The sequence below is a fragment of the Eptatretus burgeri genome, chromosome 9 (assembly GCF_056783735.1).
Source record: "Eptatretus burgeri isolate ZD-2024b chromosome 9, Ebu_testis_v1, whole genome shotgun sequence".
NCBI lineage: Eukaryota > Metazoa > Chordata > Myxini > Myxiniformes > Myxinidae > Eptatretus > Eptatretus burgeri.
The window spans coordinates 25,799,452-25,817,780 of record NC_140969.1 but is presented as its reverse complement, the minus strand read 5'-3'; the positions used below and the strand labels follow the sequence as shown (position 1 = coordinate 25,817,780).

The 18,329-nt window shown below is 44.0% G+C and overlaps 1 protein-coding gene across 2 annotated transcripts in view; it reads left to right on the top strand.

Annotated features, from left to right (window-relative positions):
- Positions 1-18,329, top strand: part of JMJD7 (jumonji domain containing 7) — an 82,032-nt gene that overhangs the window by 61,274 nt on the left and 2,429 nt on the right. The window contains exons 8-10 of one of the 2 annotated variants that reach the window (XM_085894426.1): positions 3,776-3,852; positions 11,615-11,774; positions 12,213-12,346. In XM_085894426.1, coding sequence (XP_085750552.1) covers positions 3,776-3,852; positions 11,615-11,774; positions 12,213-12,343 — 368 coding nt within the window. In that variant the 3' untranslated portion in view covers positions 12,344-12,346. The remainder of the gene's footprint in view (positions 1-3,775; positions 3,853-11,614; positions 11,775-12,212; positions 12,347-18,329) is intronic. The other variant, XM_085894424.1, reaches the window with a different exon arrangement.

Genomic DNA, 18,329 nt, shown 5'->3' with positions numbered 1-18,329 from the left:
GAGTCAGTTTTGGTCGAGTCGGTTTGGGTCGAGTCGGTCTCGGCAGAGTCGGTTTGGGCAGAGTCGGCCTCAGAAGAGGGGAGAGTGTTTTGGGCAGAATCGGGTTGGAGTGCGGAGTGGAGTCGGGAGGCGAGGGTGTACAGGTGGTTTGCTGCAGTTGACTGAGGAGAATTGGGGAAGAGACCGAGGAGCTCGGGTCCGAAGCAAGGAAGACGGCGGTCGGCGACGAGGTCGCGGTGGAATCGCTCGTCACGGGACCCAAGCAAGCCAGCTGTCCTCTTTCCCCAGAGCATCAACAATTCCCCCCCCCCTTTTTCCCCCGCGCTGAGATAGTGCGAAAAGGGGGCCCCGTTCCCACCCCACTCCAAGCAGTGCCAACGAAACCTGCGAAGGAGCACGAAGTCGGGGCACCGCCGCGCTGCCACATTTGCGGCTCATCACGAAGACACGGGAAGGATCCACCCGGTCTCGCGGGCCTGACCGCTCTTTCAGGTCCCGCGCAAATATTGGCCCACAGGCCCCGTCTGCCCCCTTGTCTTTGAGGGTGGCCCTTTTCTTTTGTTTCTGTGTAAACGTGTGTGTGTGGCGCCAGTCTGGTGAAGTAAAACTGTAAGTGTTGCCATGTGTACGCGTATTCGGTAGTATCTCTGCGTCATTGTTTCTTTTGTTCCACCTGCTTTTTGTGCATAATTGTTTTAATTGTATATGTGTGCTTTCTGTGTGCCGTGGAATAAATGTGCATCATTTTGAACTGTTTTCCCGTTTCGCTTCGTCTTTTCTTTAATTGAATCTCCATCTTGCTTCACGTAAAGGGTTGGTAGTGGGCTTAATATGCCCGATAATTAATCGGAACCGTCGAAGCTGACGATAACACCGCTCGGTTATCCTGATAGTATGGAACGGGTTGCTTAAGTGGCCCGTGTCCGGAGTCGACCTGCGGCGAGGTGCGATCGCCCGGTCTACCCTCCGCGTGGGTACTTAGGTAGGTTGAGTTTGGCGAACAACCCTCTCCCACGCGGGGGGCCGATTGGCACGATCGTGGTGAGGCCGAAAGGCCCACCTGTGACGAGCTCCCGGCGTTAGTCCGAGAGGGTCACGACAGAATTGTCCGTCCGGTGGGCGACGTGCCGCGATTCGAGTTACGTGGCCGTTCGCACCCCGGCGGGCGCGAAATCGCAACAATATAAATGTTGATGTCCGTCTTATTATCTGCCATAGGGGTGTGTGTGTTGAAAGCGAGATTATTTTATTATTATTTGAAAGAAAGCTTCCATTACACTCCTGGGTATCCCAAATTACCCCCTTGGGGGTAATTATCCCCATGTTGAGATCCCCTGATCTAAAGGGATGACAGCTGAGTGACAACCGGGGAAGAACCATTCCATTTTAAACCTCCTAACAAGGGCTTTTTTCACCAATTTTATAACAGCCATGGTCTTACCCATGTTGTGGAAAACTCAAAACCTTACTCGAGTAACTCCAGTCAATACATTTGAATCATTTATTTAATACATGATCATGGAGAAAGGCAATCAATGCCACGTGATTTCTTTCTGGCTTGATGTTCCAAACAGAGTTTCTTATACAGGGAAGAGAAATGAGGAGGGTGATCTACTCGCACACAAGCCAGTTGACCAATCACATTCTGATAAGAGACAAACAGAACGTTTCAAGGACATGGTCATAACTTTGTTTCAAATGCAAATTCCAATGGTTTTTCCTCGATCATCAAAAAGCTTTATCAGATATTTTCAGTGCTTCACTGCCCTCCCCCTTCACGACTGTTGCATAATGTATACTTCATTTCAACATAACAATGCCCTGTGTTCATGTGATTCCTGGAGGTGAACTCCACAGGAAAATTTTTTTTTTAATGATTATGTTATTCAGCATTCATTAATTTGAATTAAGCATTCCTGTGTCTCACTGGCACTCATCTAGTGCCTGAACAAAGGCAGCTTTATTTAATTTAACTTGCCAACCGAGTGACATAAAGGAAAGATTATATTGTTGCACAGTTAACTAGCACACTACATCTATTCATTATAAAACAACAATCAGTATGCGATGATCCATTATCAAGTATCTTGCATAAACAGATGAGGTGTGTGTGTGTGTGTGTGTGTGTGTGTGTGTGTGTGTGTGTGTGTGTGTGTGTGTGTGTGTGTGTGTGTGTGTGTGTGTGTGTGTGTGTGTGTGTGTATGATGATGGTTATATATATATATATATATATATATATATATATATATATATATATATATATATATATATATATATATATATATATATATCAGAGAGAGAAGGTTGTGCCACGCCTGGGCCCCATAACACCTCTTTGAGGAACATGCTTGCTTTTACGAGCCATCTGGCTCTCTGCAGCACCCGCCTGGAGAAACTCTCCCGTACCGCTCTTTCGTCATACTGTTCTCTGCTATCTCGTACCATTCTCTCGATTACTCCATTCATTTTGTTGTACTATCTTGTGTCCCTGCCATTTGGCTTTTTATTATCTCATGTCTGTGTGTAGCTGCACACTCATTGACTCACCGTGCAGCTTCTAGTTGCCTCTACGGTTTCGAGTGGCTTCAAGCGACTTCAAGTGATTGTCATCCCCTGGCCCATCTCTTACCTCTATGCATGGTCACAAGGAGCTTTCCTTTCGCCTTTGTTTCGGGGGTCTGGGGTGGGGGGATCCTGGCTTGCAGAGCTGGAATGATCCATGAAAATAAACACAGACAGATGACAAAACAGAGATTTAAAGGATTAATACGTGAAGAATGGTGTGGGTGTTAGACGCTTCACAGGAGGAAGGGGTCACACTTAATGTGGTTCTGAACACACTTCGACACATAATCCTATCATTCTACACTGAAATAACACACTTATGCAAGATGTGTATTTATGAAATAACTAGTCCATCTTACTCCCGTTACCCCTAATGGCCGTTACTGCAACAGTATAAACTGTTTCCATGGTAGTTTAGGTCAGAACTATGAGAGCTTTGGTTTCTTGGCTCAGCATCAGTCCAAGCACACATCACTTTATCTCTTGTCGCTATGAAATCATTTGGTTGGTTGTCAAATTAGTAATCTGCATGTGGTGCAGCAAAATAAGTTTTGAATTTTCATTCACAGCTTGCATTGGATTTGTTATGTTTTCTCAAGGAGTTTTGTGTTTAACTATTCAAAAGTCCTTTGCGATGTACATGGGTAAAACAGACTTGAGCACTCAGACCCCTTTAAAGCTGGGTCCACACCTGACACATTCGTTGCACATTGATTGTGTGTAACTGAATTGCTTAAATGTGCATGTTTTGGGAAGCAGTTGCCCAACCAGTTACTTGCAGTAATAGTGATGATGCATTTTTAGTGATGCATTTTTATCATGTGAATGTTTGAGAATTATTGGTTGGTTGTTACATTATTGACTGTCTAAACACGGGAACCTTATTGTGCAACTACTTGTTTCGGTGTGCACCCAGCTCAGTTTTTATTCTTACAATGCACTGTGGTGCATATCTCGCATGCAGTTTGTGTTTGAAAATTTTACCTTAATCGAACAGCGTTAGCTTGGTTTTTGGTTACAACCACAATCTTCGTTAAGCTATAGGTGGAAGCATGGTATGGCCTAGCATGAAGGCTTTGGACTTGAATTAAATTAAACGTCTGCGTTCAGTGAGCCGTCTGTTTGCCTTGTACTCATTTTATCCCCTTGCTGTCTTTCCACATATGATTTGATTCTGCTGATGTTGAAATGTTTTTGTCTTCTGCCAAGGTTTGTATCAGCCAGCTGTATACAGGGAGCGGGAGGATGGAGAGTTTGATGTGGTGGAACAAAAGTTTTCTGCAAAGGTGCTGTATTTGTTGTAGAGAAATTAACGAGAAAAGTCCGAAATGAAAAAGACAATTCTGTCCACATGGTGTCGTGTGCATCCGATTCATATGCTATCGCATAAATATGATTTTTATCATCACGTAAACATTTTACAATATATGACAATGCATTGTCATGTAAATATGTTTTTTAAATGTCTGGGTATGCTGTCACTCATGTAGATGTTTACATTGATGTGGAGGAAATAAATGTAAAAACGTACATGAGTGATGAAATATCTCAATTCCAAAAGCAAAACTGTTGCAGATCTATCTCGAGCAATAAAGCGCATGAGTGTACAGTTTGTGTACATTTGTGTTCTTTATCAGTTGAGAAATATTATCCTGCTAAGCACTACTTGTGGCATGCACACTCTTCTATCAGATGTCTGGTATACGTTTGACTATATACATATATATATATGTATATATATATAACCTAGTGGGGTGTGTTTACACATTGTGTAAGCACACGAGCCATGCTTCCCCATTTTCGGGTCGCTCAACCGCATTTGATTTTTTTCATTTATTTATTTTCATTTATTAATTTAAATTTATTTATATTTCCTGATGCTTTCTGACGGTTTTGTGATTTATTTTTTACTGCTTTATCGGCTTCGTAGTCCGTCGGCGTACAAAATTACTGTGCATCCTCATTTTCTCGGGTCACTCGCCTGCATTAAAAAAAAAATTCTTCATTTATTTATATTTTCGTTTACGGATATTGTCCGATGATTCTGTGAATTTTTCCAATCTACCGGCTTCTATGTCCATTGACACAAAATTTAAACTTTTTACATCACCTGGGAGGTTCTGATATTTAATATTAGTCAGTGAGTCAGTTCATGGTTCGAAAGATATATAATATATATATATATATATATATATATATATATATATATATATATATATATATATATATATATATATATATATACAGCAGCAAGAAGCTGAAAAACAACACCCAAGAAAGGCCTATGATGCACGGTAAGCATTTTGCCGTTTCAAACACTTCCCAGAGTTCCTCCAAAGCTGTAAAGACATTCACAAATAGTACACACATGAAAATCGCAATGTTACACACCCCTTCAGCTACTGGACTGGTTTCGGCGCTTGATGGCGAATCATCAGCGATAGCGCGCACAGCAATGCATAACAATGAGGCTCCCAAGCATGTTCCATGTGCAAACATCAAAGACAGACCCACCCACATCTCTCACCTGTCTCATCTCATCTCACCTCCATTCACAGGTGAGAGATGTGCATGGGTCTATATATATATATATATATATATATATATATATATATATATATATATATATATATATATATATATATATATATATATATATATATATATATATAAAACTGCTACGACCTTTACTTGATAATATTGTTCCTCATGTGGAAGCCAGTGGAGTTGGGTAAAAATTACAGTTCTGGGACACTAACGATGGTGATTTAATCATATAACTTTCATCAGTACATAATCATATACTGTATACATAGTATTTTATTTACTTGGTCATAGCTATAAAAAAAAATAACAGCTGGATAAATAAATAAACTTCTGTGGCACTTGACCTTTTTACCTTTTATCCAAGGTAAAACTTTCTCAGTTACCTTTTATCTGGGGCTATTCAAAGGTAAAGATGTCAAGTGCCAAAGAAGTGAAAAAAATTTTTTGAAGTAAGTTGCAATCATATTTATTTGGTGTAAAGTAAGATGCGGTTGACTCTTACTGGTTAACATTGCTTATACCCTCCCTGAAGGCCCTGTCACACCTTGACATTTTAGCCAGCATATACCGACGTATGAAAAATTTGGCGAATACGCTGGCACATGTCGAATACGTTATGGGTAAGTTTTGTGTAGGTTATGGGTAAGTTTTGTAGACGTTAAGAGCACGCTGGCATACGTCGTAGTACACCGAGCTCGTCGACAAATTTTAAGCATGCTCAAAAATTTTCGATGTTTGCCAGCGTATGACTCGCACGTTCCGCATTCGCTGATCATAAGTTGTAGGCACGTTATGCGATCGTTGACACACGTCGACACACGTTACTTGTAAGTTACTCATAAGTCGAAACGCGTCGAGGTAATGTTTAGCATACCCGAAACTTATATTCTATCCTATGAGGAACGTGCTTTGATCCTATGTGTAATGTATCTCCAATGCATATTGACGTATGTAGATGTATTTGATTGACGTCTTCCGGACGACCACAGAACTTGCTGAATGTGTTTCTAACTTACAGCTACCTTATAATGGTGTATTGGCAGCGTTTAGGGAATTGGTATATAAAAATGGGGTTCACAGGAGGAACCCATTAGTGTTCCAGACTCCATGTTTTTTTTTTTGGTTTTTGTTTTCTTCGGCATGACGGTGATGTTGACACTTCGATTTCTAGTGCGGTTATGATTTAAATCGTTGAGCGGCAGCCTATTAATAGGCTACGCCACGTGATCGTCGGCGATACGCTGCCGCACTATGCATAAGTTAGACGATCGTTGAGCATAGGTTGTGAACGCCGACAACACGCTAAGCATTCATTGGTATAAGTTATCTATAAGTTATCAAAACGTTCTGTGTACGTTATGAATACGTTGTGCATACGTCCAACTCGTTATGAATACGCCCAAAACTGAAAAAAAAACATCAATAGTTCAGTGTATGCCAGCGTTTTACATACATTTTGATACGTTGCCATACGCTGGCTAAAACGTCAAGGTGTGACAGGGCCCTGAAACTGGGTTGACTGAGATTAGAGGGCCCGGGAGGGATAGATTAGTTTAGACGGGTTGAGGGGTAGGAGTCAGAGGTAGAGTAGAGGGATTAGCAGGACAGAAATGGTAGGATAGGTTTGGGCTGAAGCCGTCTGTCCTACCTGCTGCCACTGCACACTCCTGCTGCTACCGACAAGGACATCAGCTTGTTCCATCTGCCGTCCACTCACTGGACCTGCCTGTCTGTCAGGCATGCCATTTTTCAGACATGCCACCCACCTGCCAGTCTTTGCCATCGTCAGCCATTCCATCTGCTGTGACATTTTTTCCGTCATCTTTGCTGTGGGCCATAAAGGCCAGGATCTTCTGCTCTGGTTTGAAGGCTGTACGGGCTGAATTTCTTTTAATTGTTTGGCCAAAAGGACTTACACAATTTGCTTATCGCTTGTGTTGGGCCACATGGGCCAAAATGACCTTGTGAAGGCCATATGGGCCATTGTGTGCTAAATTGTGGGGTCATGAAGGCCATATAAAGAATTCCAGTTGTGGAGAGGCCATTTGATCCAGAGGAAGCACTGGGTGCTGAAAGGCTTTGTGGTCACGGAGGACGCTTGTAGTGCCAGGACCCAGGACATGAGAGACAGCATTTGGGGAGGGATATGCTACTAGGTAGGGGAGAATGGACTTCATAAATGTCACAGACTCTGCAGAGCAAAAAGAAGTAGCCATCCTGGTACTCACCCTCACCCCAACCACACATTTTTGTTTTAAAATTACATCGGGATAGAGTTGTTTAAGTTATGGGAACTAAAACACCCGTTCCCTTTGGTTGCGCAGCTTGGGGTCTTGGTGGGGATAATGGGGATAATGGGGAATTGGGACAAATATATTTTGTGCTGTGGCCAATAATCCCCCTGTCTGCAGCAGAGGTCAGTAAACCACTCACTGTGGAACTTGTGCAAGCGAATATTGAAGTCATCTTCCTGCCCTCCCCCCCCCACCCCCTACTCCTTTCACCAGGTGGTGGGGGTATTTTTTTATTTTTTATTGTGCCCATGACCTCACCCTGGGTACAATCAACACGTATGCAATATATTTTATTATGCTATAACAGGAACAGAAACAACATGGATAAATGCTATAAAAGGTGCCATTAGTGGCAGGATATAGATTCACTTGCTTCGTTATATTGAAATTAGTGGAGTGACACATGAGACTCGGTATGATATTGTTTTTTTGTTTTTTTGGTACAGAATGTGGGTTTTTAAATGAGGGCTAGGAGTTGTACTGTTGGTAAGTGGGAACAGGTCCCACGCTGTCTGCCCCTTCTGGACACAAACTCAGGACAGTGAAGAAGGAAGGTGGAGGTAGTGTTGTGGAAATAACTCCAAAGGGTTAACATTGCTTAGTATAGTTTGGTTAGCTCCTTAATGAATGTCTTTGAATAAGCGTAAAGTAATTAATTGTGATATTAGATATGCGCTGCCCCTCCAAGGTATGTGTCTAAAAATCGCCATGCCCTTTGGAAACCTGTCTTTATGTTCTTTTTCACGTTTTGACAGGCTGTAGGCTCTTATCTCCACGACAAATGTCACCGCACCCCACCATCCCTCTTCAGCATTCTGTAACAATCATCAGAGGGAGGTCCTCTGATCAGGGGAAGAGTGTAACATTTATCTTTTCCCTTTTCCATTTGCTTTTCTTCAGACATACCCAATGAATTGGTGAAATGTCGTGTGTGTGTGTGTGTGTGTGTGTGTGTGTGTGTGTGTGTGTGTGTGTGTGTGTGTGTGTGTGTGTGTGTGTGTGTGTGTGTGTGTGTGTGTGTGTGTGCGCGTGCGCGTGCCTGTGCCTGTGCCTGTGCCTGCGCGCGTGCCTGTGCCTGTGCCTGTGCGCGCGGTTTATGACTAAGTCAAGATGAGCCGTTTAAGCTGTAACAATGTTCTTCATGCAGTCAGTGGTTCCATTAACATTTTTTCGTTTTTTTGTCCCTTCTCCTCCGAGGCGACTCAATGGATCGTTTTTAAACCTGGCATGATGATTCATGACATCGATGCACAAAAACTAATGAAGCCCTTCTTAAATTTCCATCCAGGTGGTGAGATTATGAGCCAATTAACAGGTAACGGACAGTCCTTTCAGTGATTTTTTTTTTTCGTCCTTTTTATTCCTTTTACTATTTTAAGACCCTAACGACCCTATATACCCCAACTACGATTGGAATGTACCCTTTGGACCTTTAGACCCCATCAACCCTTTTGCCTATAAGAGCCCTTAACACCTTTCAGACCCCTTTTGAGACTTTAGGCCCCTTAAACACTTTAGATCCTCTAGAACTGTTGGACCCCTTGATTCTTTAAACCCCTTAGATCCTTTTAAGACACTTTCTAAGACCATTTAGACATTTATGTCCTTTTATACCCCTTTTAACCCTACAGACCTGTTTGATCCTAACTACTTTTGGAACCATACCCTTTTGACACCTTACATCTGTATTGACCTTTTTAAGACCCTTTCAACACTTTAGACCCTTGCACTCTTTAGACCTCTGAGACAACTTTAGACCCTATAAACCCTAACTACGATTGGAGTGTACCCTTTATACCCCTTCGACCATTTAGACCTGTAGACCATTTAGACACCTTCGGCCTGAAGACTGTTTTAGTCCTTTTCAGACCCTTTCAACACTTTAGACTCTTTACACCTCTTTTGAGTCTTGAACAGTTTAAGGGTCCTTTCATTGGACAAAAATAAATGCAACGTTTTTCATCAATTCAGACCTGCTTCATCCTTCATCGTTTTCACTGTGCAAATACAATTGTGTTATCTGACCTTTCAGCCCCCACAGGAAAATTATTTTTCATCGAATCAAACTGAAAATCAACTTTATCACCTAATGCACCCCAACTACGACCGCCCTCCATGGGGAGACGAGCGTCTGTCCCACTTGGGTTCTATTCATTGTGTTTGCGTGCGTGCACAGATGTTTGTGTGTATTTCTGGTCATGATGGTATTTTCATAATTTGCATGATGTATTTTGTCGTGGCATGGAAATGCATGATTTTTAGTTTCACGACAGAGTTGTGTAGCAGGTTGGATGTTCAGAGTCCTTACCGTATATACTGTACTTTTTTTTGTCAGATTGCCTATTCTGACCAATTTGTATGTCAGATCATAATGAGCATTTTTATAATCCTTGTTTTTTCAAGAAAATCCATCAAAGGAAGCATTGCTATGACTTAATAATGTTTTTGTCATAGATGTACTCAAATTATCTCCAATATATATTTTTGGGATTATAGTGTTCAGTTAACATTGTGACCTTCCTGATGATTATGGGATGCTGGTTTCTGCCATAAAAGGCAAAATATCTGTCACCACACAAGTAAATCATCTGCTTGTGAACTAAGTAAAGGCTCTAATTAAAGATACTCTTGTTTGTATAGATCTTCCCAATTCCTTTCATTGACTAAATGCAAGCTGAGGGTAACGAGGATTGGAATATAATGTGTTGTTTCGTTTTAATAACCCAACCACGGAGTCTTGACATGAAAAATAATGATGTTGAGTATATGTTGTGGCATTGATCCCAAAAGAGAATTTAAGGTATATTGTATCATTCATCCTAAAAGAGAACCGAGGGTAGGTTGTTTCCTGCTTGGTCTCAAAAGGGAATTTAAGGTATATTGTGGCATTGATCCCAAAAGATAACTGAGGGTATTTTGTGGTGTTGAACCCCCAAAAAATACACCCTTTGCGGGAGTGACGGTCATCTCTGCGATAAACTAGGGTGTAGTGTTCTCGGGTCAGGAGGGATTTTTGGCCAACTTTGAAGTCACGTGACTCGAAAATGAAAGCGAATATCGGAAATCTGACCTGACCAAATCTAGATATTGTCCCATACATTCATATGCCACAATCAAATTCAAGATTACTTGAGAAATGTATGAGGAGATAGATTTTGAAAATCATCATTTTCGCATTTTTTGCCAACTTTGAAGTCACGTGACACGAAAACGAAAGCGAATATCGAAAATCCGGCCTGACCAAATTTAGATATTGTCCCATAGATTCATATGCTACAATCAAATTCAGGATCGCTTGAGAAATGGAGGAGGAGATAGAATTTGAAAATCGTCATTTTTGCAACTTCAAAAGCCTCGTGACCTTGACCTTGACCTTCGGTGACCTTGAAAGTCATACCATCATGCACGTCTCATCGACCTTTATCAGGATCACAAATGACCAGATCTCCCACTTCAACTTCATTGTGAACGGACGGACTGACGGATCGAAGGACATCAACACCCATATTATTAGGTCATGCTCGAAGAGATGACCGAAAGAACCAAAGGTAGGTTTCGGCAGTGATCCCAATAGACTGTGCCATTAGTCGCAAAATACAACCATGTGTATGTTGTGCCATTGATCCCAAAAGAGAGCCAAGTAAGTGTATGTTGGGCCATTGATCCCAAAAGAGAGCCAAGTGTATGTTGGGCCATTGATCCCAAAAGAGAGCCAAGTGTATGTTGGGCCATTGATCCCAAAAGAGAGCCAAGTGTATGTTGGGCCATTGATCCCAAAAGAGAGCCAAGTGTATGTTGGGCCATTGATCCCCAAAGAGAGCCAAGTGTATGTTTGGCTATTGATCCCAAAAGAGAGCCAAGTGTATGTTGGGCCATTGATCCCAAAAGAGAGCCAAGTGTATGTTTGGCTATTGATCCGAAAAGAGAGCCAGTGTATGTTTTGCCTTTTATCTATTTATTTTTTTCTTCCAGACCATCCCATCTCCTTCACATGGGTGAATTCAGCCTCTCACGAGTTTGACCCAAAAGAAATACAGTAGAACAATCCCTTTTGGCTTTTGTTTTAGCAAACGTTCTTCCCCCGCACGATGCATTAATTATGAATTGCTGGCAATGATTCCACTGCAAGTTCCCTCAGGCGTAGAGAATCCACGATACTCTTTTGACCACTTCCTATCCTCATAAGCGCATACCATCCCCCCACCAGGTTCCTTGGATTCCCGTTGACCCCCTACACCCAGACCTGCACCGGTATCCAAGTTTTGGTGACGCGTGCCCATTGCATTGCTCACTGCATGCTGGAGAGACACTGTATCTACCCTCCCTGTGGTTCCACCATGTGCGGCAATCGCATGGCTGCATGGCCGGTGAGTCTCTTGGGAGGAAGGGGTTTGGGGGATTGTGGAGGTGGTATGCAGTGATTCACTCTCCTGGGATGTTTTAGCCAGTCATCTCAAGAGCTGTGGATTTATTTCCAGCCCATACAAGTTGTACATTTGCTGTTCTGGTTTTGTAACCAAAAACAGCTACGTACCTCATCTTAAGGTGATGCCACAGCATGAGAGATGACAGATTATAAAAGCACACACATCAGAGGATTGTTTAAATCAATTTTATTCATCCCAAAAGAACCTCCCTCCCAGTTCCATCTTTTATCAAATAATTGAATTAACTGCACATTGCTATCCTTGTTGTTATTGTTCTAAAGTTTCTTTTTTTTAATCTAATGCCATACATGTCATTTTCTATATCACCCCAACCCCATACCCCACAAACATACTCCACACCCTTTCTTCCACCCACAGTAAATTTCTGGTATGACATGGAATATGACATCAAATATTCCTACTTCCAGTTGCTCGACCGTTTGTCCAGAGTTGCAAGTGATGCTGCTGGCAGTGCCATCTGTTCTTCCTTCGACTCCGAAGCAGCTTAACATGTGCGTTCCGCTTTGGTTGAATGTTAACACACAACGCTCCCAAGATACTCTGTGACAGTTTACATTCAGTTTGGGTTCGCATTCGGTTGCACATGACAGGCTAACTTTCTATCGCTCACAGCGCAAAGTAGTTTCGCTGAACAACTCGCACCAAGGAGGCCCAAACAGGTCAGGTCAGGTATGGGAGCATGTGCTGGAGCAGCGCGTCGCTGCGTCCGATTTCCGCCGGTACTCCAGGGGCCTCCGTCTGGCCATCCCTCAGGCAGATGCCAGGCCCATCCCCATCTCCTTGAGATGCAGATCAACCTGCTGCAACCAGGAGGCACATGGTCGGCCCATTGGCCTCCTCCACTCATGAGGCTCCCTTGCTGAGAGAACCTGGTGAGCAGGATCAGCATCAGGAAAACGAGCCACATGTCCATACAGCCGCAGATGACCCTCACTTACGATGCAGGTAACAAATCTCATTTGAGTCTCTCTCAGCAACCGCTCATTGGACACACAGTGTGACCAGCGATAAGCAAGGATGCTCCAAAAACACTTGGTACCAAAGGAATTAAGTCTCTGTCTCAGATCCCTGGTTAGAGTCCAAGTCTCTTATCCATAGAGCAAGACTGGAAGCACCAAGGACCTAAAGACTCGGACTTTGGTCCTCCCACACAGGTGCCGACAGTACCACACCCCATGATCCAGTGAATCCATGACTCCCCAGGACCTACCCAGATGTCTGTTGACCTCTGGCTCACAGCCAGTAGAGACATGAATATCACCACCAAGGTAAGTAAATCTCTCCGTGACCTCAACATCCTCGCCACAAACAGGTACAGACAGGATAGCAGCATCCAAGATGTCATTGAAAGTCTGGATCTTAGTTTTGACCCAGGAAACCCGTAATCCCAGTGGCTCCGACTCTTCATTCAGCACCTCGAGGACCCCCAAAAGGATATCTGGAGTCTCCGAAAAGATGACTGCATCATCTGCAAAATCGAGGTGAGAGATCTTGACATTCCCAAACGATGCATCACAGCTTGATCTCTTCGACATTCTCCCCAGAATCCAGTCCATACAAGTGGTTAAAAGTGTGGGAACTAGTACACACCCCTGATAAACTCCAGTAACAACTGGAAATAAGTCGGAGATGGTATCACCACATCTCACAGCACTCTCAGCCCCAGAGTATAGTTCAGCCATCAGATTGATCAGCATTGGTGGCACCCCACAAAGACCAAGAATCCTCCAAAGGGCATCGAGATTCACTGAATCAAACACTTTGCAGAGATCAATATCGGCTGCAAGCAGCCCCTGCCGAAGCTCTCGTCTGTGTTCGGTGAGGACCCGAAGAGCAAGGATACGTTCAATCGTCGACCTCTTTGGTGTGAAGCTTGACTGCTCTGGACGCTGGAACTCAAGCAGATGGTGGCGAACCCAATCAAAATTATCCGAGCAAAGACCTTGCCCAGCACTGAGAGCAGTGTCACCCCTCAGTAGTTGTTGCAGTCTTGGCGATCCCCTTCCCTTTGCATAGAGGGACAACAAGGCCCCTCTTCCAGTCAGTTGGGATGATGCCTGTGTTCTCGGCAGAGCACAGAACTGCATGCAACGACACAAGTCCAGCATTTCCACCAGCTTTGAGAAGTTCAGCATGGATGCCCCATATCCCAGTTGTCTTACCCCATTTCAACCGGTTCATCACAGCCGATGTTTCCACAAAAGAAGGTGGACCACAGTTGATTGGAGGGTCAGCAACCGGGATTGTAACACACCTGACATCCAACTCAACAGCTGGTGGATCAGCCTGGTGCAGCCACTAAAAGTAACTGGCCCAGCAGGCCTTCACTTCGGACTTCTCTGTCAAGAGCCCATCACCCTTTGTTCTCACTGCAGTACACCAAGGGACGGGCTTGGAGGAACGCAATGCGCGAATTCCCCTGTAAGCAGGATGAGAATCACTTGACATCAGGTGATGCTCTACCTCCTCACAGATTCCTCGCACATGGGCCTCCTTGTCCACCCTTGGTGCACGCACAGTTTAACAGCTCAGCTCTGCCATTCAGCCTGGCCCTGTGACTGGTCAATGGTATCCAGTGTCCCTTGAGAGACAAAATTATTCTTCGCCCAATGGTGAGTTCCAAGACATCTACTGGCCACATCAAAGACGTTGGTCTTGAAGGCACTCCACAACTCTTCAGGATCCCCCAAAGCACCGAGACCCCCAAATCTCCACTCAGCCTGTCCGCAAACTCCTCAGCTACCCTCTCATCCTTGAGCTTGCCAACATCCAGCATCGGCTGGGATGGCATCATTCTCCTGGATTTTACCTGCAACTTCAGAGTTGCTACAATATGCCTGTGGTCAATATGGAGGAACAGAGCACTCCAGTAGACCCTGCAGTTCTGGATCATCCTCCAGCGACCAACAAGCACATGGTCAATCTCCTTTGCCACACCACCAGTGTTGGAATTCCAAGTCCAGCGATGAGCCTGTGGGGGCGAAAACCATGAACCAGCCACCCTAAGTCCATGACTTCTTGCAAAGTCAAGGAACTTAGTGCAATTCAGGTTCACAGTTCCAGACCCATGGGGACCAACACATGTCTCATAACCATCCCTCTCAGTTCCAGTCGATGCATTGAAATCCCCCAAGACTAGAAGAGTATCTCGCCTGGGTCACTGATCAAGCAGACTCTAGTGTGGCATAGAATGCATCCTTCACGGTGAGATCACTCGCCTCAGTTGGAGCATTTGCAGAGACCAGGGAAAAGACACACAAGGAGTGAAGAATCCTCAGTCCCATCATACGCTCGTTGACCGATATTACCTCACTTGTCATTGGAGTCAGCTTATTGGACACAGCTGCAGCACCTCCTTGGGCATGGTAACCATCAGAGCGACCAGACCAATAGTAGGTGTAACCACCCACCATTATCTCGCCGCAATCCGGTCTCCAAACCTCAGAGAGTGCCGCAATACCGATGTCCAAACGCTTGAGCTCAGATGATGACAGACACAGGTGATCATCCTCTATTTGGGATGGGACATTCCAGGCCACCTCAGGTTAACCCAAAGAGACCCTAACAATTATTGTACAATTATATTTGACATCATTATATGGTGTACAATGACGGATGGACTGATTATGGGATTTATATTGTGTCATTGTTATTGTAGCGTGCAAAAATATACACAATGCTATTTAAGCTCCCCCATATAGTCTTATTGTTCTTCTTTTTAGTATGCAGCATGATGCTGCGGTGTAGCGTCATTTGCTCAGGGTGTGGCTGTGCTGCTGATGCTGTGCCCTCTGTAGGTTAGGGCAAGAATTTGGAATTTGTTCATGGTGCCGGTGATGATGTTTCGTTTGCAGCTTGTGGCTGCTGGTTACCTAAGATCTCAAGCCAGCCACCTTAACTGTTTCAGCCAACACCAGGCTGGTGCTGGTGATAGCTCGCCTACTCTTTGCGAAGGACACTGTGTGATCGTTAAAGTCCACCAAACTATGCCGTCAGATGGGACTCTCCATATAGTGGAACAGACATGTTAAACATTTGTTCAAATAGGAAAACAAGCACAAAAATTGGAATTTATTCTCCTGTGCCACTTTGTTGGGGGTGGGGGGGGGGTGGGGGAATTAGCCATCAAAAAATGTATATAAAACCAATGTGGGAGACATTTTTCATGGTGAAAATTTTCCTCAAAAAAGCTTCTCTTAGACATGCATCACAATGAAAATGGAATATATTGTGAGTGGTCATTGTGCCAATTTAGAACATGCCAAGCCTGATTTTAATCTTAAACATGCTCAATTTTCTTAAATCCAAAGGTAACAACCGCAATCTTTAGAAGAAAATACGTATTTTCTAAATTACGTGCAAGAGAGTAATCCAATTTAATCGAAGTATTGTTTAAATATTTTTGTGTGTTTTTTCCCATAATTTATTCTTGGCATGTGCAACTGCACAATGCAGTGTAACAGAGATGAAAGTGAGAACACTTGCAACTTCCTGTGCATTCTGTTTTGCATCCACATTTTGTCAGCTCTTGGTAACATGCTGCAATGGGTGGAAAAGTTGACCAGCAGATGTGCCACATTTCACCTTGATGGATCCATCTCCAATGCCAAGACTGAGTTTGTGGCTGGCACACTGTGGACTGACTCAATACACATCCTGCTTGGTCGGTAGCACACTGAGAATGTTGCAAGATAGCAGCTTAAGTTGGTGGGATTGACTTGTAAGGCATTTGCTTTTGGGCAAAGAAATCTAACCGTGCATGATTAACAGTTATAGCTGCACTGGTTCTGTCATACATTGTGACCACAAACTTCTCAGGAATTGCAAGATCATCTTCTCCAAGTGATATGGGATACTGGCTTGGCTTTGTGAAGACATACGAGGCCTCAGGGAACACATTCTATGTTTACCATGCAGACGTCTTTCCTTGGCCATGGAAAGCAGACATGATAACGTAACCTTCGAATGCCTGGACAAAAGGATTCCACTTGTCTTGGAATATTTACTGTCGTGTCCTGATTTTATATATATATATATATATATATATATATATATATATATATATAACACACACTTTTAAGGCTCTTATAAGAGCAAACACAGAGCGCATAACAAGGGGAGCAGGAAACAAGAGGGCCAGGAGAGGGAAGCACAGAACAGTGGGGAATAGACACATGAGGAGATCTGTGGAAGGGAGAGGGATGGGGAGGGGCACACAGGGTAAACAAGATGGACACTACAGGGACTTTCAGGAAGGAAAGCAGAGAATATGAAGGAGGTGAGTTTGGGGTGTATTAGCGGGGTGAGAAAAGATCATTGTTTTGGACGGGGTATCTAAGAAATGGTGGTGAACAGCTATTTGGAAGACCTGGAGAGAAGACTGGGATTGAAGAGAGTGTCAGAGTTTTTTTTCCAAAGGTGGGGGAAAAAGGAATGAAAGAATGAAGGTGAGCAGTGATTCTTTATTTCAGTCGTTTAACGGGTTGCTGGTGGACTTTGAGCACCCTGTGGAAATATGGGCGGGACAGATAGCAGACAGAGCAAGGGGAGCGAGGCTGAAGAGGAGACTGTAAAAGATAGAAAGACCACCGACCTGGTGAGAGTGAGAGACCCAAAGACTTAGCCTCATCGTGGGAGATGTCAATAATTTTAAATGCTTTGGTTTTCACGGCGTGAAGCCGAGAAAGTTGAGAGGTGGGAGCACCAGGCCAGAGGGGAGAGCAGTACTCCATCAGGCTGTGGCCAAAAGCTTTGTATGTGGTCAGGAGCTCAGGTGGGCCGAGGAAGGACTGCACGACAGAGGATTCCCAGTCAGTGACTGGCTTTGGAGGCCAGCTTGGAGATGTGGCTTTCCTGGGAAAGATCATGGCAGATAGTGAGGCCCAAAAGTTTGAATGAAAGGACTTCTTCAAGAGGATTGTTGAGAAAGTAGATGGGGTGGGGTTCCAGACGCTCCTTTCATAGAGACATAGTGAGAGTGTGAGATTTGTCACGATTGAAAGACATGTTCCACGTGTTGGATCTGCTTGTGATTTTATCCAGATCTGCAGAGTGAAGAGGTTGCTGCTTGCCGTTCTGAGGGATGACAGATGGTACGGCAGAGGGTGTCGTCATCAGGAAAGAGGTAAAGAGGATTTTCTGGAGAGAGTCTGAGTGATCATTGATGACAATCAGAAAAAGCACTGGGCCCAGAACACTGCCTTGAGGAACTCCAGCCTGGACAGGAAGAGGGGATGAGAGAACTCCATTAAGGGCCACACGTTGACTGTGACAGGAGAGGAAGTTTACGAGCCATGAGTGGAGATGGCCTTGGATACCATAGGAAACGTTTGGTGAGCAGGGCAGGGTGCCAGACCGTATCGAAGGCACATGATATGTCTAGGGAAATGGCTCTGATCTCATGAATGGCATTGAAGACCTCCATCCATTGTTGGGAAAACAGGAGCAGCAAGTCCAGGATGGAGTGACTTGGTC